Source organism: Phragmites australis, chromosome 13, assembly GCF_958298935.1.
Source record: "Phragmites australis chromosome 13, lpPhrAust1.1, whole genome shotgun sequence".
NCBI lineage: Eukaryota > Viridiplantae > Streptophyta > Magnoliopsida > Poales > Poaceae > Phragmites > Phragmites australis.
Genome location: NC_084933.1, coordinates 3,405,927 through 3,432,014, shown reverse-complemented (window position 1 = coordinate 3,432,014; position 26,088 = coordinate 3,405,927). Strand labels below are relative to the sequence as shown.

The following is a 26,088-nucleotide window of genomic DNA, read 5'->3' as shown; positions in this document are numbered from 1 at the left end:
AAGCAGAGAAACCACAACAGCCGAAGTCCAATCACCGGGCCAAGGTGGATCCGCCGAACACTGCAAGTAATGGCGTGCTCGAAGGCACAGCCCAGAAAATACCAATCACCACACCACAGATCTCCTCGCGCACACGCGCAGCCAGTCACCGAATCAGCCGAGCACCAAACAAGCAGAAGGTGCGGCTCCAAAAATCCCGCACGAGGCCGGCGACTCAGAGCCGACGGGAACTCACCCAGCGGAGAGCTCAACCGGGTCGGTCTACGCCCCACCGGAGAAAGCCGGAACAACCTCGCGCAAGAAGAAACGGAGAGAGAGTTGAAGATCAGAGCAAGAGGGAAAACTCGCAGAAGGAAAAGCTTCGGGGGTGAAGAACAGGTGAGAGCCCCTGCCTTTTAGAGAGAGGAAGAAGCACGGCCGCCACCCCATCACGCCTCAACGGCGCGCCGAAATCGCTGGACGACCAACGGAGAAGCCGAGAAGGGCGGAGCCCCCTCCCAGCACGCCTCTGTGGCGGCTGCTCTCCAGCACACGCGCAGCCAGGCACCCTATTAGGGCAGGCAGCTGGCCGGGTGGGCTGCTCGGCTTTTGGGCCTTGAAGCGGCCCATTCGGTCAGGCCAATTCCTCCTTCTTCTTCTTTTTTTTCATTTTTCTTTTTCAAGGAATTTTACTCAATTCAAATTTGACTCCAACTCAAATTCGAATTTTAAAGGAAAAACCTCTTCAAATTCCAACAGAAACATTCATATGAGTGAAAAAGCTACAAAGATAAGATGGTTAGCCTACCATCAACATGTTGAAAAAGAAGACTAAACATAAGGTTCTCATCAACGAGCTGGATCTACAACAAACAACACACTAGTTTCAGAAGACTAGCCTCTACATACATGCTCTTTCGCTCCATCCCTATCAAGAGAAATACAACAAAAGGAACATAGAGCATGCTACTAACAACTAAACTTACTGGATAAGATAAGTTAATGATTCACAAAGGAAAAAAAAAACTAAGAAAAGACCAGATACACGTAATACCTTCAAGGAAGCATTAACAACAATGCTGCCAAATCATTGCACTTCTCACTTTCTGGATATACATCCAAGTAAGTGCTCAATGAACAGTATCACGTGGCTTCTCCATAAGAACTTGACTTTCAAGTTTGGTCACGGATCTGGCTCCAATCCATTTACTGCAGTGTAGTGAATTGTTCCAATGCTTGTCTTGAGGCAACTCATGTGCACAGTCAGCAATGCAACTACATCACTGAGTGGAACATCATCAGCTCAGCCTCCCAACAAGCCTGAAGTGAATTAACACCAATCCTCGATCAGCTACGTAAAATATGATCAGCAACTAACCATCCAAATCCATGCAATGTGTATTTTCAGTGCAGATGGTGTGCTTGGTGTTGTGATACTTAGCTGCACTGTGACCAAGACGATTACCCAAGAATCTAAATTCTGTCTCTTCCTCGTCATCACTATCAATATTCTTTGGAGTGATCCTATTTTGATAACACCTCCGTCTAAGTAGAAAACAATTAAAATAATAGCTCACAAGTTCATTCCTTCCCTTCAATTGAAACAATAAGTGGAGACGGTTCCAGAAATTCCTGCCCGAAGATGGGGCATTAAGTTGTGCTACAGCCTTGAAATTTGCCTCCTCTTCATCAGTCCAAGAAAGTGCAATCTCTTCACCCATACGATCAAATCCCCACGCATAGAAAGCTGAACCAAGTTCACGTTTCAACTTAAGTCTTCGTTCTGCTACATGGAACCTAACACATTCTACTGATCCTGGAAGGTTGCAGCCACACACAACTTCTCTACCTTTGCCGATAGGGTTGCTGCAAAACAATGCTTTACAGTTTTCATTTTCCGGAGGCCAGACCTTTGTGCCCAACCATTTCAACGTTTCTGGATCATCATAATTTACAGGCAGCTCACCAGTCCATTGTGGCACCTGTGCTTGATAGTCAGGACCCACAGGTATCTCATTCCTCTGGCTTGTAAAAAGCCAACCATCAGAACAGTTATGCTGCATCCTACTCTCATGTTTCCCTTGTCCAGCCAAGTTGTTCTCCTGTCCTAAGACCATTAAAGAACCATTCATATTCTTTACAACTGTTGTTAATTCATTAATATCCGAATCAAGGCGATGAGCCATAAGTTGAAGTTTTTCAGTGCATTTTGCTTTGGCACCAAATCGAACACTGGTAGCACTCATACAGCATTTGCAGGCCATTGTAAATAAATTCTGAGACAAAATAATAAGAAGAGTCAGTTTCAGCACTATTTAGTATGCAGTACATCAGGTTCTAGAGAAAAACCATGTGTGAGCAATTACAAAGCAGAGTTAACGAAATGTTAATGAAAGAATAAACTGTGAATAAAATCATAAACGATAAATGACGAAGGTGGATCTAAACCCACAGATGGTACTAAAACAATAGCAATTAAGAAAGGATACAACAGAGTATGCATATGCCAAGTCTGAGACCCCTATCCGAGGAAGTTGTGAAAAACTGTAATGTGCAGCTTCTGATTGGTGATGATCATGACATCATGGTGAACAAGCCACTCTGCTGAACTACAGAAGTTTGTAAAAAAACTAAAAACCAAGTATTCTCACAAACTGTCTGTAGCGACCAGGGTTTTTTAAACTAGAACCGCCCAGAAAACCAAACCCAGGGTTGTTCCGGCTTTTGGCGGGTGCTCAATGAAAGAAAAGGCAGATTTATGTGGATGCGTTTCGTATTTTTGCTTTTTCGGGACTAGAATTTGGAATATATCTGATAAGCAACAATATACAAGTGACTTTGGGGTTGGGGTCAAAGGAGGAGGTTTAAGTGGGCCAGGGTTCAGAAAAGCAGAATCAGGCATATTCCTGTTTACTGGCTGATTGTAAGTACTACAGCACTGATACGAGGATAGTAAAAGAGGTAGCTGAGTTCAGCCAGTAGATACATAAGAGTTTTTCCCAATATTTTAGGTTCTGACTGTTCTGTGTTATATTGTCTTTATTATTGCAGTAGCTCATGCACTAAACATTGGGGAGTGAATGTCGCTTTCTTAAGGATGTTGGGATCTAATGACGAATTAATGTTGTAGTTTTCACTTGTTTATAGAATACTGCATAACGAGGGTACACCAGGTTCTGCCCTTTGCTACAGTGCTACTATCCACCTATCACTCCAGAAGTTCTAACCATCCTGGTGGTGTATTGAGAAACGGGTAACTGGGATAACTAGATCGCCCCGCCTTGCGAGCTCTAATCTTTACTTTGTTTATTTCTTGCTTGATCCTAATACACAGCTATTGCCAACTATATATAGCCAGCCAACTAAAGAGTCTCAATCCTAATCCAACTAACTATTAAACCGAATCCAATATCCTAAATTACCAAACTTATCAATCCTGAAATCTAATTATTCCAAAACCTAAACGGATACTAATTATTCTAAAACCTAAAAGGAAACTAATTCTTTCCTTCCCTAATTACTTCTCTGCGCCCAAATCATTTCCCTCCTTGCCATGAAACAACTCATCCTCGAGCTATGGTGGTGGCCACGGTTGCAACCCATGGAAGCCTCATGCTTATGAAAGTCTAATGTTCTTGGAAGGTTCTTTGTAGTTCTTGAACATGCCCACATTGTGAAGGATGGAGGCGATATCATCCTTGTTTCTCAGCATTGGCACCGTTTTAGCAACTAAGGACAACTGGATTGAGAGTGAGACATTTGCCACAGGCAATGCAATTGACACTGAAGCAGAAGTAGCAAGTGATTGTTTGATGATCAATGATGCTAAGATGGGAGCAGTGTTGCCTCCTGCTTTGCCTCTATCTCCATGCATGTAACGATAGGAATTGGTAGCATTATGATAGGCTTTGGATGTGTGGTCACGAGAGCAGATGGTAGTCCTTCAGCCAACACTGGTTGAGGCAAAGCGACTTGTGCTAATGTGACCGTTGGGGCAGGTGGTGGCAATATGTCCACTGCATTGGTGCTAAAATTTTTTGCCCATCTAAGTTGACGAGCCTCGATTGCTTCAACAATCGTCAAAACTTTCTCCATCATCTAGCCGAAAAGCTCTATGGTGTAGGTGTCATCACCCATGATGAGGGGTGCAACCGGCTGTTGATGATACATCAGCGGCTGGTGAGTAGGCGGTGTCAACAGCCGTGGCGGCGACTGCGGCTTGGCAGGGCAGCAGGGGTGTGCGGCGTTGGACAATGGTGGCGGCGACAACTGGTGTGGTAGGACAGCAACGGTGGGTGCGCAGGATCGGTGGCGGCGTGGAACAATGAAGCAGTGGCGTGGAAAATAGCGGCGGCGGCGAGGTGTTGGCGTAGGAACAGGCGCAAGAACCTGGCTGGTGGAGCGGCAGGGGTTGGTGGAGCGGCTGAAAATAGAGCGCGGCGGCGGTGGGCGCAGGAACAAGGCGACGTGGAGGTGCAGGATTGATGTCTCTGGATACCAAATATTGAGAAACTGGTAACTAGGATAGCTAGATCGCCCCACCTTGTGAACTCTGATCCTAACTTTGTTTATTTCTTGCTTGATCCTAATACACAGCTATTGCCAACCATATATAGCCGGCAAACTAATGAGTCCCAATCCTAATCCAACTAACTATTAAACCGAATACAACTCTATCTCCTAGCTGATTCTATCCTAAATTACCAAACTTATCAATCCTGAAATCTAACTATTCCAAAACCTAAAAGGAAACTAATTTTTTCCTTCCCTAATTACTTCTCTGCACCCATATCATGGTGGCTGGAACATGTTAATAAATTCAGCTCCGTCCATACCACATCACCAAAAATCAATAGCGAAACTTTGACAAAAACAAGTTCTTGCCTTGACTAACATCCAACAAGCACTATCAACATAAAAAAGAAACGAGGTGGAAAAGGTGCAATTAGAGGGTTTCAGATCAAACAAGAAAAAACTTAATTGCGCCTTAGACATGAAAGCAAGCTGAAAGACTGGCAAGGCATGAGGCATTAACAAGACTATAATAGTTCGTAATTTAAAACCACAGAAAATGTAGAAAATTAGAAAGCCAGTAAGCAAAGTATCAGTATATTAAAACTATTCCATTTGACACTACCATGCAAAATATTTTGTTTGTCTACAACAATTCAGGGTAGAGGGCATTGCAAATATTGCAGAGCACAAGCCACCATTTTCCATGTAACTAAACAAACAACTGGACTACAGGCTCTTTATTTTTCTCTTTTCCGGATATTTTGATCATAAAAAAGCAATCGAGGATGATAAAGCTCAATAGAGATGATGAGTTCTTTTGTTCTATCGGCAATCAGGAGAACCATGCTTCCATACCAAAAAGGAAATATTTTGATCAACTCCGTATTAATTTGAATTTTTGCATAAAAAGGGTTGGAGGGTTGGATTCATTCTGCGCTGAGTGGAATATATATTGCTGCGCCACCCCAGTTATAACTCAAAAAACTATCGATTACAATCCGATAGGCAGACCAGTTACAACCGCGCATCCAGAAGTACATAATTGCAACACAAGAAGCTAACGAATTACGTTTTAAATTGTACTACGATTATAATCGTGTTCCTTAGGTTGTACAGCATTGTGCTATTTTACACCTATGGTGTAGCATATTATTCTACACCTACTGAACAACATTTCAGTAATAACTACTAAATCGCGTTTTACTACTGAAATTTTGTTCGGTAGGTATAAATAATATGCTACACCTAGGATGTAGAATAGCATTTGTGTGTGTGTGTGTGTGTTGCGGTTGGAGATACAGCCTGCTGAATGTGCTTCTAATAGTAACATTGATCTTAAACAATCAAGTTATTCTGGATTGTTTTCAGTAAAAAGCGTAAGTAATCACAGATACCCTTCAGGAAGTCATGGAATACAAAAGGATTTTTGTACATGATAGGACTGTTCTTGTTCAATGTAGATCAAGAAGCTCTCAAGGCATTTTGTCAGCACTACCTCAAGAGCTTGTGAATTTCTGTTTCATTATACATTCCGAGTTTGTGAGCAACCGGTCTAATAAAGTAGCTTATATCTGCAATATTCTTTGATCACAGAATCTTATATAAACTGGGGTTCCTAATTAATTACAATGTTCCTGCTACTGCATCCTCTCCGGGCAACTGCATGCAGTTGTTCCCACCCTGTGTACTGAATACTCATTTTGAGTTGCAATGAATTCAGGTGAGCACAAACCACCATTGAGGTCTAGAAAAAGGTACAACAATCGCTAGGCAGAGCAAGATCCTAAATGCAGTAGCAAATCGACATTGGTAGCCTTGGGATCTGTGGGTGTGGGACCAACAGTTTTTTGCCAATAAAAAAAAGGCCTAAAGAGAGTAAAATTAAGGGAAAAAAATCTTTTAGTAGCATGGAATTTTAAGGGAAAAGGTACATGAAACTATATATTAGAACCCATCATTGACAGGTCTCAAGTCCGGGGTCTGTCACTAGCTAAATAGTATAGGTTTCATAATCCAGAAGATCCTACATGTATCCATTCACTGTAGTCTATAAAAGAGTTGTTAAACAAAAGCAAACCCAGGAACAGGTTAGTGCATGGCGGTAGAGAGGCTGTTTAACATTCCTACACACCCATCCACTAAAGTCCTAATTTTGAGTGAATAACATAGCTCCTAAATTTTTCTCACAAAGGATATATACAAAAGGGAAACCCAGAAGTTCGGGCAAAACAAAACCTCATAGGCGTAACCCAAGTGCGGTTATTATCTTATAGTTATCTTCAAGACTACAAAAGATTATAGATCTTGCCAATAAGGTCAAAATTACGAGTATTGCATGTTCTATGTGAGTATGAATTGATCCTGATTTGGAACGCTTTATGGAGCCAATAACAACAACAACCAGATAACTCAAAAAAGGTTTATTCCTTGGCTAAATCGTAATGTCGGACATACAAAAGGCTCTCGTAGAAAATAAGGATCCCAGCGGGTGAGATTAACCTCCTAAGATGTAACATGTGTCGCAGAAGTTGCGTCCACAAGGGAGTTCCTGGATACACATGCCTTTTGATAACCTTATATAAATTTATGAAGTAATCAAAATCAAGAGAAGACTTCAGAGTCCCACTACACTTTCCTATCACGAAGACCTTCTCATCATGGAAGAAACACTAGTCACAGAAGAAAGATCAATAAGCGGAAAGGAAGCATCATCTTGTTAACACAGAAACGAATCATGCTAGTAAGACAATCATTCATTACAACAAGTTGATAATTGTGGCCAAAAATCCAAAAAAAAAGGAAGAATGAGACACCAGAGGACTTTCTTACAAACCAACAATTGCTCAAGACTTCTTTGTTGTAACGATAAGCCTTTATGGCAATTATATTTGGTAGTTTCTTGCTAACAAGTTGTAATCCTTAAGCATTAAAAACGAACTGTTTTGATTAAAAGGGACTCTTAAATTTAAGCATTAGAATTGGCACACTATCAGAGATATTCACTAACATTTGAACACACGAGGTGATTCATGGTAAGCACAATCTTATGCTCAGTTGAATACTTTTATTTATATGCAATGATATAACATCAGAGTGTCAAACATTTGGCCAACAAGCTCACCAAAGGTATCGAAATCACCTGAGGAAGTGTGCCATTCATCGTTCTCCGCCGGCGAGCCCTCTTCCCAATCACCGCCTCCCTCACCGCCAAAGCCAGTGAGAAGTACCCATCCGCAGACCCGGCAGCAATGGCATCACCATCTTGGGAATTCTCGGCGATCTCCCTCACCCAATCCAGCATCCCGACCATGTCCTCCCTCTTCCTCTTCAACATCACATGCTGCTGCTCCCTCTCATCGCAGTCCAAGAACGCTTCTCCCTTCCCCACTCCATTAGCACCAATGAACAGCTCTTGCTTCTTCCTCCCAAAGCCGTCCAAGAACGGCCCATGCAATTCCACGAGCCTCTGGATCCAGCGGTCTAGGGCGCCTAGGTACTTGGCGTAGAGAAGCTTGACCGGCGCCGCGAGGGCGGCGTCGAGGCCGGCGGATTCGGCGGCGGCCGCCCAACCGCCGCCGATGGGGGAGAAGGACAAGGCGGCGTAGCCTCCCGCTTCTCGGACGGCGAGGAAGAGCCGGAGGAGGTCGACGCGGCGGCCCCCATCTCCGAGCGCCGCCGGGAGAGGCCGCGCCTCGCGCCCACCGGGGTACGCCTCGCGCAGGAACGCAGCGAGGACGGCGTCGAACGCCCCAGAGGGGTCGGAGGCCGCGGCGTCGTCGGGGATCCTGAGACCGGCGCAGAATCCGAGGGACTGAAGCTTGCTGAGGATAGCGAGTACGGCGGCGGTGGAGTCCATGGACCGGGGAGGCCTTGCCGGCGGCGAGGTCACGACGGTGGGCCACGGCAGCGCATTTTCTCCTCTTTTTTTTTCTTTTTTTTCCTTTTTCTTTCTTTTGGAGCTTTGGTTACCTTTTTGGCCTGTTGGTTGGGTGAGTCACTGACTATTTCATGGAACGCTAGGTGTGGATTTCTCTTAATTGAATTGTTTAGTTTGCTTTTTTCGAACGAAATTTGAAGGTTTCAGATTGTGGGCTCTTAGTTAGGGAGGATTTTATAGATCTTTATTGGCTTGTTGGGTGGATGGATAGATCAATAAAAATATCTAGCACGAGTCACGAGGGATAGGGTCTAATCTAAGTTAAAAAAAATGAAAAGCTTAAAACCATCACCTTATAGGTCACTCAAATCATAAATACTCTTATAAATAAAATTAGTACATTACCGACTCGTAAGTTTAAGGTCGTTTGGTAGAGCTCTAATTCTGTGGTGAGAGTGATTTTATGGTGAAAATAGGGTGGAAATAATTCTGTGGTGGAAATGATTCTATTTGTAAAATCGTTTGATATATTAGTGGTGGAAGTGATTCCTAAGAAAATATTGTGTTAAAATCGAGGAGAATCAGTCGGGAATCAGATGGAAGCTAGTTTTTTCAGCTCCCACCTCGTTATAAAAAACAGAAAATGATTCCCGCACGAAATCACTTCCCGACCAGTCCGTTTAGCAACGCTGAGAGCGATTCCAGCACGAAATCAGTTTCCAAAACTTTACCAAACGAGACCTAGTCGCAACACAAAATCCTTATATAATTCCTACTTAATGTTACATCAACATATTCGCCATGATGTAATCTTAAATATTCTACGTAAGCTAAGTAGCCTACAAAGTAGGAGATGTTGAGTGTTTAAATGTTATCGGTGATCATCAGAATTCTTTTGAAGTAAATCGAATGGTATAGTGGATGGGTTTTAATGCGCATTTAAAACCTTTCACATCACGAAAGATATTGAAATAGTAGCATGTCATCTCTAATTGCTGACAGTGAAAACGACTCCTACCATATCACACTTAAGTAGAGACGGCTTTGACTGCTACAGTATTGCGGAGGTAAGCGAATGACAGAGGAGGCCGTAACACAGTTGAGTACGAGCGTGGGTTTTAAAGTAAGGGATGGGTGAATAAAAGGTAGGAAATAGAGTAGCTGCTGGAAATAAAAAAAATAGATAAGAATGTTAAAATGTTATAATAATATTATAGTGAATGAATTTTTAAGTATCTGTTAAAGATAACTTTAGCATGTGGATGTTCAATACAACCATTAAACTTGTATGAGATATTACAACTTGAAGTACCCAGATATTTACAATTTTCACTTAAATATTATCTTCGTTTCTCTAAATCATTTTTGCAATTTTCACTTAAATGCAACGTAAATATTCACTTAAATACGGGTGGTATCCGCAGGCGAGTGCGCCGAAGGCCGACATCTCTCTCGATTTATCTCTTTGTTTCTTATTTTTTTGCATTTTTTGTCTTATCTTTTATTTGAAAGTTTGGATAATTTTTTTATCAGAAATTTTCCAACGATTGGAATCTTTGTTCAAAATTTTGCCATACCATTTTTGTTGTGCTTTCCCTTTAACTCCAAGTTAAATTTGGTTGTAGAAAATTTCTTGTAAAAGATTCTAGTCAAAACTTTTTAGTTGAACTTTTTGAAAAATATTTTCGTCAAATTTTTTCAGGAGATTTCCAGTTTAGAATTTTTCGAGCACATGATTAGATGCACCATTCTTGCAATAGAATGGGAAGCAGGGAAGATTGCAACGCGAGGCACCAGTTTTCCTGTTTGGAAGGTGGGGAGTGCACGTCCCAGCCGGGAAGCGAGAGGAAGGTATTTAATTACTTTTCATTGTATAGCATGGAAAAATATCGTAGGACATGTTGTTTCACATACTCCTTTCATGTATGGTTCATCATGTATTATTTTTTCTGGGAAAGGATTTAAATAGATGACCGTAGCATACTTTATTTTGTTCCCTAGTGAGTTAGGCTAACATAAGCATTGTTTTTATTTGTTTCTTTCACCTGTCCTTTTCTGACCACAATAAATCAAATAAAATAGCTGCCATGGAAGTTGGCATGTATAATTGGTTGAGTAGTTTGTTATAGCTTTTTTCTCTTGTACACTTCCCCTGTTCTGCTTGTACATATACCCTTTTTTTCTTATTTTATAAAATAGTGCCGTAGGGGCATCTTCTCATGTTGCAATAAAAAAAATCAAATAAAATTGTTGAAACCTTGCTAGCTTGTAATTGCGAAGGATATGTTAACCCTCTCTATTCAAGATGCATTCGACATGGGCAGATTTTTCCAAAAAAAAAATGTTGTGTAACGTTTTGCAGGTTGTTGCTTTAGGCTTTTGGAAATGTTGCATATGTGTCACTAAATTGCTGCTTGCGTTCTTTTGAAAATTACTTAGTTATGTCTCAAAATTATGCATTAGATGTTTCAGAAATGTTTGTGGTTGTCGCAGAATAATTGTTTAAGGGTTTTGCAAAATTGTTGAATTAGGTAATGTCAATTGTTGAATTAAATTTAAATTGCTGGCGCATGTTAAGTCTAAAAATAGAACCTCGATGAATGGGGAAATTTGAAAGAAAAAAAGGTTAAAAAATCCAAAATTAACATAAAAAAATGAAATAGAAAAAGAAGAGAAATCGAAAACAAGACTGTTTCTATGTAGAGGTTGGTTGTTTCTCCATCCGGACTAGAAACAAGTCTTATCGTCCCCACTCTTTCGTCTCCTCGCTCATTGTGATTTGGACTTTGAGTGTCTGTCACCTCTTCATTTTTCCCAACCCTCAATTAGAACCTGTCTCCGCTGTTGCTGGGGACGAAACCCTAGCGTGGATGATAGCATCATCCGAGGAGCAACTCTGCTCACCTCCCCGCTTGACTCTAACCACCCTATGCCTGCAGTAGACAAAGGCATGCCTCTCCTACATGTGTTATATTTTTTGCACCAAACCACCTAGGTGCTTCCTAAGTGAGAATAAATTGATGATTTGTCACTTAAAAGTTTAACTCCTTGAAAGTATTTAAGTCAATGACTATGGACTAAAGTGATAAATAAGTGAATCCATTTTTTGATGGTGGCAAAGTGAAGGGGATAGGTTGCGTGCATTTTACATAGGCTGGAACAAGTTTCTATTTTCAAAAATAGTGAAGGTCATAACTGTGCAGTTTTCAGACAACTACTTCGCATGATGAAGATTACCTACCATACAAGCCACGACGACCTGGTCGCCGACACAGACGACGATGACGATCTGGGTGACCAGGAGATAACTTGCCCAGGTAATAATAAATATATTATCTATGTTTCTCCTCAGCACAAACTCAAATAGCTAGCAAGAACTACAAGCAATAGCAGATTCAAAGAAAGAATCATACATGCATGCATACTCCCACATTGTTCTCTGCCTTTGTCTTCGGTCCATTGCTGGGGTAGAGCTTGATTGCTTCTTTCGTTCCCCTGACGGCATAGCAGGGATTCAAGACTCTCTCTTAGGAAAAAAAAAAGCAGGGATTCAAGGTTGTGGGCATGACCTTTCCTGTTGAATACTTCCTTTGATCTGAAATATAAGTCTATTAGGATATCAATCGGTCTCCAATATATCACTTTAACTAACAATATCTATAGAAATATAATTTTCGAACCAAAGTCTATAGAAATATATTATTTTAAATAGAAAAAATTATATATTATGAAAATATTTTCCATGATGAATCTATTAACATCAATCTTATATTGTCAATCTATATACTTTTTAGAAATTAATGGTCAAAGCCATAAAGGTTTGCCTTAAGATAATCCTAAATGGACTTATATTTGGGATAAGATGTAGTATGCAATTTGTGTGTTCTCTTATATTTTCTTTTAAGAAAACAACACATTGTGTCCAATCTGTTCATGAAAACAAAAAAAAAACAAAGAACATATATATATATGCGCACGAAACCTTGCATTTCATTAATTTTCTTGAATATACAAAGTACATAACTTCGCAGGAGTTTATCTATTCTGTCTTCTGCATCGTTGCTTAAGAAGATGCCTGACCGGATAAATCGCGTAGTTCGCCGATTCTTAGGGTCTTGTTAGGCACGTTTGGTTAATTACATCTGCAGAGCAAGCCTACATAATACATCCGATTAAGCTGTATCGTGTAATCATCGTTTAATGATGTTTTGCTCATCTATATGCATGTATGGTGGTGTATATTATATGGGTGGCTATCGTTTTGCCGATGCTCGGATATGACTATGCTATCGCCACGTCGGGTGCGTGAGCGAAAGGTGTTGATGAAGAGGATGAATTTTGCCTCGTCGATGCCCAGTCATGTGTTCGTCTACTTTCATCAAGTGCAGACGGATATACCACCTTCGCCTCATCAGTGCTAGGCAACGGAGTGTTCGATCCCATAAACTTGGACGTGTCGATGAAATAGTGATATTGCGTTGTCCGCACTTGGCCAGAGTTTCATCTAGTCTAGTTGGTACTAGACGTTTGGGGTTATGTTATTGGAAGAGTGCTGAGGCTAGCAGCGTCAATACGATCTTTGGACAATGCTTGCTAGATGAAATTTTTTACGGCATCCTGATCCCTTGTGAAGGGCAGGAGACATAATTTCGAGCCTTTATCACCGCCAGATATCTGCTTTGAAGATTGATCACGCTGCAACAAGAAGGAAAACCAACCAATCGCATTGGGCAAAAGATAGATAACTAAATCCAAACCAACGGGGAAAATCGTCCATGCCTAGGCGTCCCATCGCATTGGGCGAAAACGTGGATGAATCGATATGCACTAACGGAACAAATCATCCACACCTCTAAGGGTCGTAGTCGTCCTATAGCATTGGGCGAAACACGGATGAATTGATATGCACTAACCGGGAAAATCGTCCACACCTCCATAGATCATGGTCGTCCCATCTCATTGGACCAAGCACAGGTGAATATATGTGTTCTTAAAAACATTGTACATGCAGAGTATCACCACGAAAAATCTATATAATCTAAAGATGTTCAAATGGGTCATGCCTACTGGATCGGTCCGAGGCACAGTATTGTAGGCACGACCCAGACACGGAACGGTCCGAGTCGAGACGGATCGGGCCGGCACGACACGAGGCCATGGGCCGTGCCTGGGCCGAGCGCGCGGCACGACGGGCCGGCACGGCACTGCCCGGTCGAGTCGGGCCAGCACGGGCACGGCCCGGCCGAGTCGGGCTGGCACGGGCACGGCTCAGCCCAGGACAGCACGGCCCGGCACGCAAATGCCCGATTATTTTCTATTTTTTATATATATTTTTAATTGTGCAGCTATTTTTTATATTTTATCTATTTTTTATATTTTTATATATTTTCTATATATTTTTTATATATATTTTTATTTTTTATATTTTTTTTATCTATTTCGTCGACCGGGCCGAAATTGTGCCCGAGCTGGCACGGCACGGCACGGCACGGTCACCAACAGGCCATACCGTGGGCCAAGTGGGAGGCATGCGGGCCGGCACGGCATGGCCCGTTACAGTAGATGAGCCGTTCGGGCCGTACCGTAACTGGGCTGTACCGAGCCGGGTCTGTGCCGAGTCGGCCCGAATGTCCCATTTGGCCATGTTTAATATAATCTCATCATTGCACTAATACAATATACTTATCTTGAAACATGGTCGCGCAAGGAATGGCATGCCGACAGTGACAGATGATCTGGCGAAGCTTGCCGACGAACTGGATTACTTTCCTTGGCGTTGACTTGTTATTCTCCTCCGGTCTTCACGTGATCGATCAATTTCTTGAGGTGTGTATGCAGTGGCGAAGCCAGAGTCAGACTGATGGTGGTGCCATGGTGTAGTTTATCTAGTGCCTTCAAAGAAATACAGGTAAAAATGAGTTAGTTACATGCAAATTTTTTGTTTACCGTGGTGCACGTGCACCAGTGTAACATAACGTAACTTCGCCCCTGCATGTATGCGTGAGCTTGGGTGCGTGGCGTGTGTGTCTTTACGATGTGCGTCTGTGTGTTCCCCCGCGGCTGCCCTTTGCGTTGCCTTTTATAGGCGGGTGCATCTCGGATAGAAATGGCCTAACTATTGAAAATTATGTAAATTCAATAGAAATCCTATCTAGAAATTTTTAAAAATTTTGAAACTTTTTACAGTTATAGGTTAGGCTATAATCTACAATCACACAAAATTTCAATTACAAATTAAATTTGGTTTGAGAGATACAAAACTGAAAATTTCAGGTGCATTTGCAGTACTATAAGGGGCCAGCGGAGTGACGGACCGCCGACGCATGACAGAATTGGGTGGAAAATGTTCTACTTTTTTTAAGTAGTAGAGATATTAAATTAATTAAAAAATAGGAGTAAATTTGTATATAAATCTAAAGAATTTTTATTCGATGAATCTGGGTTTTCCGGTTGAATATATTGACTACGTACGGATTATTACTAGGACAGAAAAGGTACATGCATACCTGATAATCTGATATGCCCTCTCTCTCTTTTTCTTTCTGTATCCGCTGGTGACGGGTTCAAATTATAATTAGATTAGTGGAAAACAACTAATGGGGTATTTGGTTTAAAGAGTGGGATGATGATGGATCATCTGATCCTAGCACCGAACCTAACCTACTTGTTTGGTTTAAGGAATGAAATGAGTTAATCTATCATCATCTAATTCCTCACAAGCATATGCTTTGTGTATATATATGAGGAATGGGGTCATTCTGTTTCGCGAAGAGAAACACTCGCTAAAGGAGTGTTCCCGCGACTTACGGTTACTGAAGTGTAGGCGTGCCAGCATACTAATGTATACAAAATAAATCACATACGAACAAAGTAAACTCTACATTGCATTGATCTTTCAGAGATTTTAGAGAGTACAAATTCCCTTGGGACTTTAAATCAAGATGTGCCCTTACAAAATCAGTGATTGTGTAGATACTGGTTCCTGGGGCCTTGGGAGGCATCTGTAGACTAATCTCTACGGAACACCTCCGATTAGATTGCGATGATGATCGTCTTCAAGTAAAATAAGAGTAGTCTCTGAGTATGTATAATACAATAAATGAAAATGTGAAATGCCAAAGCCTCGTTGGCCTCTGGCAAAAGGTATCTGATCTCATCACATGGATCTCATAATGAAGTCTCAAAAAGTGTCTAACCTGTCGGTTGTGAACAAAGAAATTCCAGGCTCATCGTCAGTCAGGGAAAACGAGAAAATTCAAGGCTCGTCGGTCCGGGAGAATAAGAGACGTCACATAGTACACTGGCCTTGCCCGGCCTTGCCGGTGCGGAAAATAGATAGGGAAAAATGCAACTCTCAAAGTCACTTGGATTTTAATTTTCCTCCTCAAAAGTTATTTTGTTGCAAAAAAGATCTCAAAAGTTTGACTTTGTCGCAAAAAACCTCCCCCAAAATTCAAAAAATAAAAAATCACAATTTTTTTTAAAAAAATTAGAAACAATTCTAAGACCTTCTATGAATTTTTTTTTCAAAAATAATATCGTTTGAATCATATTTCATGAATAGGAAGTTTAAAAAAAAGAAAAATATGCAGCTCATTTATTAACTCATGTTATTTTAACTTTGTCATGTCTACAATTATTTTTTCTACACAAATAATTGTTTAATTAAACTAATAAAAGTGGTTTCACTAATTTTGGGGGTGTTATGGATTAGTTATGAATTAATCTATCTGCAATACATTTACTCAATCCTGCACGTTACAATAACTATTTCAAGATTTCATGTATTTTTAGAAGATAGAGAATCATGTAACAAGACTAAAAAAATTGGTTTCATGATTTTTAGATTAGTAAATAATTAACTATACATTTAACTTGAATTAATAAATGAGCTTCACGTTTTTCTTTTTTTTAAACTTCCTCTCCATGAAATATGATGCAAATGATATTATTTTTGAAAACAAATTTCACAAAAGGTTTTAGAATTGTCTCTAGTTTTTTTACAATTTTTTGTGATTTTTTTAAAAATTTTGTGAATTTTAGGGGTGTTTTTGCAACAAAACGAAACCTTTGGGGTTGCAACAAAACAACTTGGGGGGGAGTCAAAATCCAAGTGACTTTTGAAGGGATTTTTGCATTTTTCCCAAATAGATATTGTGATCACTACCGGAATCGATGTGTATGCCGAGTGCCTACGTGTATGCCTAGTGCATTATATCGGGCACTCGGCAAACAACCACCTACGCCGAGTGCCCGACGAAAGCACTCGGCAAACAATTAGGCACTCGGTAAATACCTCAAAAAACACTCGGCAAACAATAGCACTCAGCAAAATAGAGAAAAAACACTCGACGAATTCGGGCACTTGGCAAACAACGCGCCACGTGTCCCTCCGTTTGGCGGCTGATGGTGAGTCGCCCCTTTGCCGAGTGTCGTCTAACGGACACTCGACAAACATAAATGTTTGCCGAGTGCCCGATATTAAGCACTCGGCAAACTATTTTTTTTCTTTATTTTCTTTTTGGTTTCCTTTTGTTCTCTTTTCTTTCTCGTAATAACAACCAACCAAGGGCCGCCACACATCGATTCCGGTATTACTGCAGTATGGTTTAAGGATGATATTGTTATGAACTTGGAGTTAGAATTCAGTCGTGCTTCAAGATTGAGATGCAGCAGATGTGGACTCCTGGGAGCGGCCCTTGGAATCAGTTGTGCTCTGAAAATGTGTCAAATATGCTACCGTGTGATGAGCTGAGCTCACAAACAAAGGAGAATGACAATTCTTCTTCCTTGCCTTAAAAAAGGAATTTCTCTGCTATATACTATCATTTCAGCTATCATACAGATAAAGAAGGAATTTTCAATGCTTGCCAAGTGGAAAAAGCAAAAGTAGATCAGCTTAACACACCAAGCTGCCCTTCTGATCTATGGGTTTTGCTTGGTTCATCGTTAAGTGCATCAGAGAAGGTAGCTGGTAGCATAGTGAGAAGTGGTGGAACAAAAAAGCGACTTCATTTGGTGATTCTTGGATGGATAACATGTTTGCTATGTTCCATCGAAATCCAACTTTATGGACAACTCTTTTGCATAAGAAATGATTTGATGGATATAAGTCAAATAACGAACAAAAATGGGTAGAAAAACATGAGACTTGCCATGGTGTCATGATATGATACGTAGAGTCTGTGGTAAAAATTTGAGAAGGTTTCGCAAAAGCTGTCACGTACGATGCTTAGAAACCGAAGCATCTTCGAAAAAGAATCGTGGTTTCGAGAGGGAACGGATCAGGTTTGAAGCCAAAGTGACGGTTGAATCATCGTTTGACCTTGAAACTTTTTCTACACTCAACATACAACATAGCATATTCCATGTTAAACTTTGGCATTTTTCTGGGTCCATTTGCTATTTTTAATTCATTAAGTGCATTTCTTGCCTTTTAATGGATATAAGTCAAATTTGATCTGCAAGTACATGAAATAATGAACAAAAATGGGTAGAAAAATCATATTCATGTTGTTGAGTCTATTTTTAGACCTTACCCAAGAAATGAAAAGAAATTTGAAACATCTGGGCGGCAACACTCGACCACCAACATGTAGCTTATTGGTTTTTTAATTCTAAAAAAACAAACGAAGTCTGAAAAACATGAGACTTGCCATAGTGTCATGATATGATACGTAGAGGCTGTGATAAAAATTTGAGAAGGTTTCACAAAAGTTATCACGTACGATGCTTAGAAACCGAAGCATCTCCGAGGAAGAATTGTGGTTTCGAGAGGGAACGGATCAGGTTTGAAGCCGAAGTGACGGTTGAATTGTCGTTTGACCTTGAAACTTTTTCTACACTCAACATACAACATAGCATATTCGATGTTAAAATCTGGCATTTTTGTGGATCCGTTTGCTATTTTTAATTCATTAAGTGCATTTGTAGCCAAAAAAAAAAAATTCAGGTGTTTGCCGAGTGTTATTACTTTTCTGTTGCAGTCGGCAAAAAATGATGGTCAGCCTCTCTCCCAGTTCAAGGCTTATGCTTTGGCCCATAAGTCAAAGGCGATGCACAGGGTTGCTTATGACTCGAATGACCCGGCCTCAGTGTACACCAACGAGAACGTCAAGGCTCGCCTGGATGGATACACATCGATGGCAAAGGAGGTCCACGGCCCAGACTTTGATCCGAGCGAGCATGATCTTGATGGGGAAGTGGTTATGAGGGCGGGAGGAGGCAAGAAACATGGCCGGTTCTGGATTGGCGACGGCACACTCGATACAGCCACCACTCCCTCTCTCTCTCAGCTTAGAGCTCAGAGCACGAGCTCAAGTCCGGGTATACGCCCTCGCCCAGAGCCTACACGGATTGCGATGAACGAAATCCAGGTTAGTTCTATTTCATTCATCCTCCACGATCTTTACATGCTTTGCATTGGAACGATGATGAGATTGCGATGACATACTGTAGGCCCAGCTGGATGAAGAAAGGAGGCTCCGGCACGAATTAGAGAGATCGTTCGAGGAGAGGATGGCGGCAGAACGATCCCAGTGGCATGCGATGATGACGCCCCTTTATGCTGCAATGGGCCAAACTCCGCCACCGATGCCAACCCCTTCTCGTCCACTTGCTCCACAGGCTCCACACACTCCTGTGAGTTAGTTTATAACCTTGTAATCACTATTATTGCCATTCCTACAACCATAGAGTGTTGTGCTAACTATCTCCTCCTTTGTGCAGTATCCATCAGAGGGATCGAATACGCCTGGAGCTGGAGGTTCGCACTTTGGTACTCTACCTCACTTTGGTTTGTTCTCCTCACTTTGAAAACTTACTTTTGTAACCCCATATCCATACTTAGCATTTCTGTTTACTTTCAAATGCATATTTCTTACTTAGTGTTTCTGCTCCTTGATTGATGCAGGTTAAGGTGGTAATCAAGTGTGGAGTCCGTTACGGCCTGCAACATTTTTTTTTTGTTTGGACTATGTTTTGCTATCTTGTCACGACAATTTGTGATGTTTGTGTCACTTGCGATGTTTATGCGACGGTTTATGTGATATTTGTGGCATATGTGATGTTTATGCGACGGTTTATGTGATGTTTGTGTAATATGCGATGTTTATGTGAAGGTGGTAATATGTGAAATATATATAAATTATTTTGAATTGCAGTGACAGTTTTGAATCTGGTATGGATCAATTGGCAATCTGGTATATAACAGTTTGCCGAGTGTAACACTCGGTAAACAAGGCTATACCGAGTGTAACACTCGGCAAACGTGACACGTGTCACAAGGCTGTTCAATCTGGCATTTTGGATGCCAGTTTGCCGAGTGTGCTCCAATACACTCGGCAAAGAGTGTCACGTGTCGCCAAACTGTGCTATCTGGGCGCTATTATGTGCTCACTTTGCCGAGTACCCTCCAATACACTCGGCAAACGTGCCGTGATTTGCCGAGTGTATTCCACGGACACTCGGTAAAGTCGGCAAACTACCCAAAAAAGGGACGATGTGCGAGCGCCACGTGTCCTCGTGTTTGCCGAGTGTATCCCTTAGACACTCGGCAAAGAGGCCGTTAAGGCCCTGGCGCCGTTAGGTCGCTTTTTTTGGCCGAGTGTCGTATTTGGCTCTCGGCAAATATGTTTGCCGAGTGCGCGATATAAAACACTCGACAAACAGCTGTTTGCCGGCACTGTGTATGCCGACAATGTTATGCCGAGTGTTACACTCGGCAAACACTTTGCCGAGTGTTTTTAGGGCTTTGCCGTGTGCCCTGGGCACATGGCAAAGTCTCAAAATCCGGTAGTGGATAGTAGTGGACTTGTGCTCATGCATTCTTAGGAGATTTCTCTTTGTGTGGGCTTCTGATATCATCGGCATGACACTTAATTGAACGCCGGTTTAACTTCCTCTAATGGCATGTATACGCACATACTTGGCGCTACATGTATGCCAAAATTGTGGGACTTAGAACTATTCATGGGTGTTGGGTAGCAAGCAAACGAGCTTGCAGGCGGAGTTTGTGGCTGATCAAGCCAATAGGAATAGGAATAGGAATGAATAGGCCGCGCATAGCCGGCCACCATGTTGCAAGACTGTTTGGGGCCGTGTGATGGTAGCGAGCGAGCAGCTGCTCAGATCGGACTTCGACGGCCCGTTCAACTTCTTTTCAACAGTAGCCAAAAATGTTGAAGAGGCAAATGACTTCCTCTAGTTTGACTCATGGTTGCACGTATACATGCATGTACGTGCGCATGGTCCTGTAGCAAGTTTTTTTTTTTCCTTCTGAGCCTTTACTTGCATATGGCTGTAACACTTCGAGGCCATGCTCTCGTTTGCAGAATTACATGCAGGCTGCTTGGGATGTTAAGCCCATTGCTGGTGTTGCAGGGTTCACCACCGAGGCTATTAGAACACGCTTGTTGTCGTCACCGCCGGGCAGGTCGTATGCAACCGAGGTTAACAAGGTCCACGTCGAGGATGCCGCATTTGCTTCCGCCGTTGACACGCTAGCCGCGCCGAGGCTGCAAAATAAACGGCCAAGGCCGTCCAGTCTGCCGCCAGGACTGCTAGACCCAAGTTGACGTAGAGGGCATGCATGCAGGAACTTGTTTGTATGTGCAGCAGGCCATGAATGCATAAACTCATATTGGTACGGAGGCACCAGTAGCATGACCACGCCTCTTGACATCCAGAAGACACCAAGGTCATCGCGACGTGCGTGGTGAAGACAAGTACGATACACGAGCGAGGCCACCGTGAGACCAACGGGCTTGCCGCAGAGGCCGTCAAGCCCATCGCCAAGAGCGCAGCACCCGCTACCCGGGAAGAACAGGCTTGCTGCCAGGGTGACAAGCTCACTGTGTGTCGCGTTCATGATTGGGGCCGCCAAGTCCACCGCCGAGGACGTGGAGCGCGCCTCCAAGAGGATCTGTTTGCCGAGGGCGTCCGATCCGCCGCCATGGACACCTAGCTTACACCGCCGAGACCGTTATGCCTGTTGTTGAGGTCGCCGCGTTCGGTGCCAGGCTGCCACCCTCGCTGCTAGCTAGGCCGCTGCCGAGAATGACATGCTTGCCGCCGGGCCGCCGCGCCCACCGCCTGTTGAATAAACTCAGTCGTTCCTAGTCGTTAGGGTAGTTAAGAGTCCGGGTTTTTTTTTTGTTTTGATTCGGTCAGGTTCAGTAGCTGCACAGATCGCGGGTTATGTGCTCGTGCAGTAGGTCGATCACCACGATCTGAGGCCGTGGGATGGTGCAGTAGAATCGGATCGTGGCGCATGCCGTTTGTTAGCTTATTGTTGATAAATAGCAAGGTAAATACCCGAAAACGCTGCGAGGTTTAGAGCAACACAAAACTCCCGTTCTTCAACTTACTACTCATCATCTAGCATCCGGCTGATTTTCGTCAGAAACTTTCAGCTGAGCGCGCGTCTGACAGACTGAGCGCGCGAGGGAGAGCTCACCCATACCAACTACAGGGACTGGGTGCTGCTAATGCATGTGATCCTGCAAGCACGAGGCTTGTGGAATGCAGTGGAGACAGGTGTCGTAGGGTATCAGACTGATCGCATGGCGTTAGAGGTGATACTCCGGGCCATGCTTTCCGACATGCTCGCCGCCCTTGCCATCAAGAAGACTGCCAAGGAGGTGCGGGACATGCCCAAGACGATGTGCATGGGTGCTGATCGCATGCATCAGGCCAAAGGACAAACACTCTACAAGGAGTTTGAGCAACTCGAGTTCAAGAACAGTGAACGTGTCAACGGTTTCGCCATAAGATTGACATGTCTCCTCAGCACCCTGTCAGTCCATGGCGATGAGATCTCTGAGAAGAACGCCATCCTCAAGTTTCTTCACGTGCTACCGTGTTGCTACTCATAGCTGGTGGTCTCCATTGAGAGTATGGTGGGCCTTAACACTCTGACTATTGAAGATCTAATAGGTCGGGTCAAGGTAGCTGAAGATCATTTTAAGCTCGATGCTGATGAGGGTGGTGGTAACAAACTGCTACTCCCCAAGGAGTGGGTCACATGCTCGAAATGGTGTGAGCATGGTGGTTCCTCTGGATCTGGTGGCGGCAACAACACCAACAATCGTCGTCGGGGTAGATGCTGAGCCAAGAACAGGGCTTCCTCAGGTGCGCATGACACAAGGAAAAGTCTGCACCCTAGTAGAGGCAAAGGTGGTGATGGTGAGAAGGAAAAGTGCCACTACTGTGGCAAACTCGAGCATTGGGCTCGGAAATGTCGCAAGAAGAAGAGAGAAGAAGCACATCTCACGTAGGTCGTCCAGGACGATGAAACTGCTCTACTAATGGCACAGGTAATCATGGAGGATCCTTTCCTGGAGCATGTCGGTGGACAAGTGTTCCTCAACGAAGAGCATGTCAAGACCCCGATCGGGGGGAAGCAAGAGGCGGCCAGTCATGTGGTACCTGGATAATGGTGCTTCAAATCATATGACCAATGACCGTGACGCCTTTGCCAAGCATGACAACTCTGTCACCAGGACTATCAAAGTTGGTGACGGTTCGGTGGTGGACATCTACGGCCGAGGAACAATCTTGTTCAGTCTTTGCGATGGAGAGCATTGTGCCTTCTCAGATGTGTACTTCATCCCAAGGCTAAAGAGTAACATCATTAGCCTAGTCCAACTCAACAAAAAATGGTTGCGACACAGGTAGCCGCAATGCCGTGATGACAATTTGAGATCTCCAGAACAAGCTTCTCGCCAAGGTGCACCAATCTGGTAACCGTCTATACATGATCAAGCTCTAGCTCGCTCGGCTTGTGTGCCTGTCAAGTCACTGTGACATTGTGGCATAGATTTTGCATGGGTGCTTGGGTCACCAGAGTTTTCAGACGATCCATGAGATGGCGCAGGAAGGCATCGTTGGCTTCCGGAGATTGAACATGTTGAGCAGCTCTACGGCGCATGTCTTGTCGGGAAGCAAAGCCGCCACTCATTCCCGCAGAAGGCTTTGTACCGAGCAGCTAATCCCCTGGAGCTGGTGCATGGCAATTTGTGTAGCCTCATCATGCCACCAACACTAAGAGGAAAGCACTACTTCCTCCCCCTCATTGATGACTACAACAGGTACATGTGGCTGGTGCTCTTAGCGACAAAGGACCAGGCCGAGGGGGCGATCCGATGGTTCTAGGGAAAGGCCAAGCTAGAATCTAGACGGAAGTTGCTCACAATCCGAACGGAACGAGGCAGTGAGTTCACGACGATCACCTTCGTCGAGCACTACGCGGATCAAGGCGTGATGCACCACCTCACGACACTGTACTCTCCACAACAAAATGGCATCGTGGAAAGAAGAAATCAGAGTGTCGTTGGGATGACGCGAAGCATGCTAAAGGTTAAAGGCGTACCGAACTCATTTTGAGGGGAAGCAGTGTCCATGACCATTTTCATGTTGAATAGGTCACTCACAAGAAGTGTAGATGGAAGACCCCCCTATGAAGCTTGGTATGGCCGCAAACCCGACATCAGTTTCTTCAGGGTGTTTGGCTACATCGCGCATGTGAAGACACTAAAGCCTAGGCTCAAGAAGCTTAAAGAGCACAACAGGCCATGGTGTTTATTGGCTATGAACCAGGTGCAAAAGCATACAGATTGTATGATCTAGACACTGGCCACGTTCATATCACTTGAGACGCCGTCTTTGATGAGAAGACAAGCTGGAACTGAGGCGCCAAAGTCATCAAGACACACCTATAAATGTTCATAGTTGAGTACACAGTGTGGCCAGCAAACAACTCTCTAAGTCCTGCAGCACGGCAGCAAGGGGAGAGGGTGTACGAGCTCCCACGACAAACTCTGCATCGACAGTCACCACGCCGGTTGAAGGGTCTTCATCACCCGTGGCCAACCCAATGATCAATGTGGAGTTCGTGTCACCACTGGCAAATGCATCTCCTTCAATGGTCGATGATGACAAACCTCAATAGTATCAAACCATCGACAACATATGTACTCAATTGGAAAATTGCCAGCTCCATCTTGCTCTAGGAGAAGAGCCGGTGTCTTTCACTGAAGTCGAGCCACATGAGAGCTGGCTTGCTGCCATGGTGGAAGAAATGAGCTCAATTGAAGGAAATGGGACATGGTCCCTCACTGAGCTACCGGCTGGACAATGGGCAATTGGGCTCAAGTGGGTGTTCAAATTGAAGAAAGATGCGCACGACAACATTGTTAGGCACAATGGCGAGCTCCAAGAGGAGGTATATGTAGCACAACTCCCCAGTTTTCTACGCGCAGGTGAAGAACACAAGGTGTATCATCTGCACAAAGCACTGTATGGTCTCAGGCAAGCTTCCAAGGATTGAAATGCCAAGCTTGACAGCACTCTGTTGTCGCTCGGTTTCTAGAGGAACACTTCTGTGTACACTTGTGGTGAAGGAATGGAAAGACTATTGCTAGGAGTCTACATTGATGATTTGATTGTTACCAGGGTAGACATGAAGGAGATTGGTAGGTTCAAGCAACAGATGCAAGAATGTTTCAGTATGAGTGACTTGGGATTGCTCAACTACTGCCTTGGCATTGAGGTTAAGCAAGAAGCTGGCAAAATAACCCTCTGTCAGTCTGCCTATGCCAAGAAGCTACTGGAGAAGGTTGGGATGCAGAATTGTAAGCCTGTGCAAGTACCCATGGAACCTTGACTAAAGTTGAGCAAGGTTAGTCTGAACCCTCCTATTGACGCCACATTTTATCGGAGTGTGGTGGGAAGTCTTCAATATTTTGTACACACTCGACCAGACATTGCATATGCAGTTGATTATGTCAGTCGATTCATGAAGGCTACAACAACTGAACATATGAGTGTTGTCAAGCATCTTCCGCGCTATATTGCCGATACAAGATCCTATGGATGCATCTACCTCAAGCACACCACTAACAATAGGCTGGTTGGATACAGTGATTCAGACTTTGCAGGTGATGTAGATGACAGGAAAAGCACTTGTGGAGTGCTATTATTTATTGGTCGAAGCTCTGTCACTTGGCAATCACCGAAGCAAGGAGTAGTGGCATTGTCATCTTATAAAGTCGAGTATGCCGTAGCTACCACGGTAGCTTGCCAAGGAGTCTGGCTCAGGCGTTTGATCGCTGGATTGAATGGAAACCTGAGGTTACTACTGTGCATGTGGACAATAGATCAGCAGTTCAATTGTGCAAAAATCCGGTTTTTCATGATCGGAGTAAGCACATAGAAACAAGTTTTCACTTCATTCGAGAATGTGTCGAGATTGGAAGGATCAACATTGAAGATATCGACACTGAAGATCAGCTCGCGGATATACTGACAAAGCCCCTCGGGAAGATCAAGTTTCAGAGTCTGTAAGCTAGGATTAGTATTGTAGATGTTAGGAACAACTGATTTTAGGGGGAGTATGTTGAATAAACTCAGTCGTTCCTAGTCGTTAGGGTAGTTAAGAGTCTGGTTTTTTTTTGTTTTGATTCGTTCAGGTTCAGTTGCTACACAGATTGCGGGTTGTGCGGTCATGCAGCAGGTCGATCGTCAGGATTTGATTCCGTGGGATGGCGTGGTAGAATCGGATCGTGGCGCATGTCGTTTGTTAGCTTATTCGTTGATAAATAGCAAGGTAAAAACCCGAAAACACTGCGAGGTTCAGAGCAGCACAAAACTCCCGTTCTTTAGTTTATTGTTCATCCTCTGGCACCCGGCTAATTTTCGTCAGAAACTTTCAGCTAAGC

The 26,088-nt window shown here is 43.3% G+C and overlaps 1 protein-coding gene across 2 annotated transcripts; it reads right to left on the bottom strand.

Annotated features, from left to right (window-relative positions):
- Nucleotides 1–766: 766 nt before the first annotated feature.
- Nucleotides 767–8,536, bottom strand: LOC133888964 (AT-rich interactive domain-containing protein 2-like). 2 transcript variants are annotated; one of them, XM_062329382.1, is made up of 2 exons: nt 7,616–8,536; nt 767–2,255 (listed from the first exon to the last, which is right to left on the bottom strand). In XM_062329382.1, exons 1-2 carry the CDS (start codon nt 8,348–8,350, stop codon nt 1,353–1,355), a joined length of 1,638 nt encoding a protein of 545 aa, XP_062185366.1. In that variant the 5' UTR covers nt 8,351–8,536; the 3' UTR covers nt 767–1,352. The 2 variants fall into 2 exon arrangements, with proteins under 2 accessions (XP_062185366.1, XP_062185367.1); XM_062329383.1 differs by having other exon boundaries at nt 7,634–8,528.
- Between the last annotated feature and the right edge of the window lie 17,552 nt (nt 8,537–26,088).

Excerpts from the sequence above, each read along its gene's own strand:
- LOC133888964 (XM_062329382.1), bottom strand. The coding sequence starts at position 8,350 with ATGGACTCCACCGCCGCCGTACTCGCTATCCTCAGCAAGCTTCAGTCC. Across the intron at positions 2,256-7,615 it reads AGGTGATTTCGATACCTTTG|AATTTATTTACAATGGCCTG; the intron begins GTGAGCTTGTTG and ends ATTTTGTCTCAG.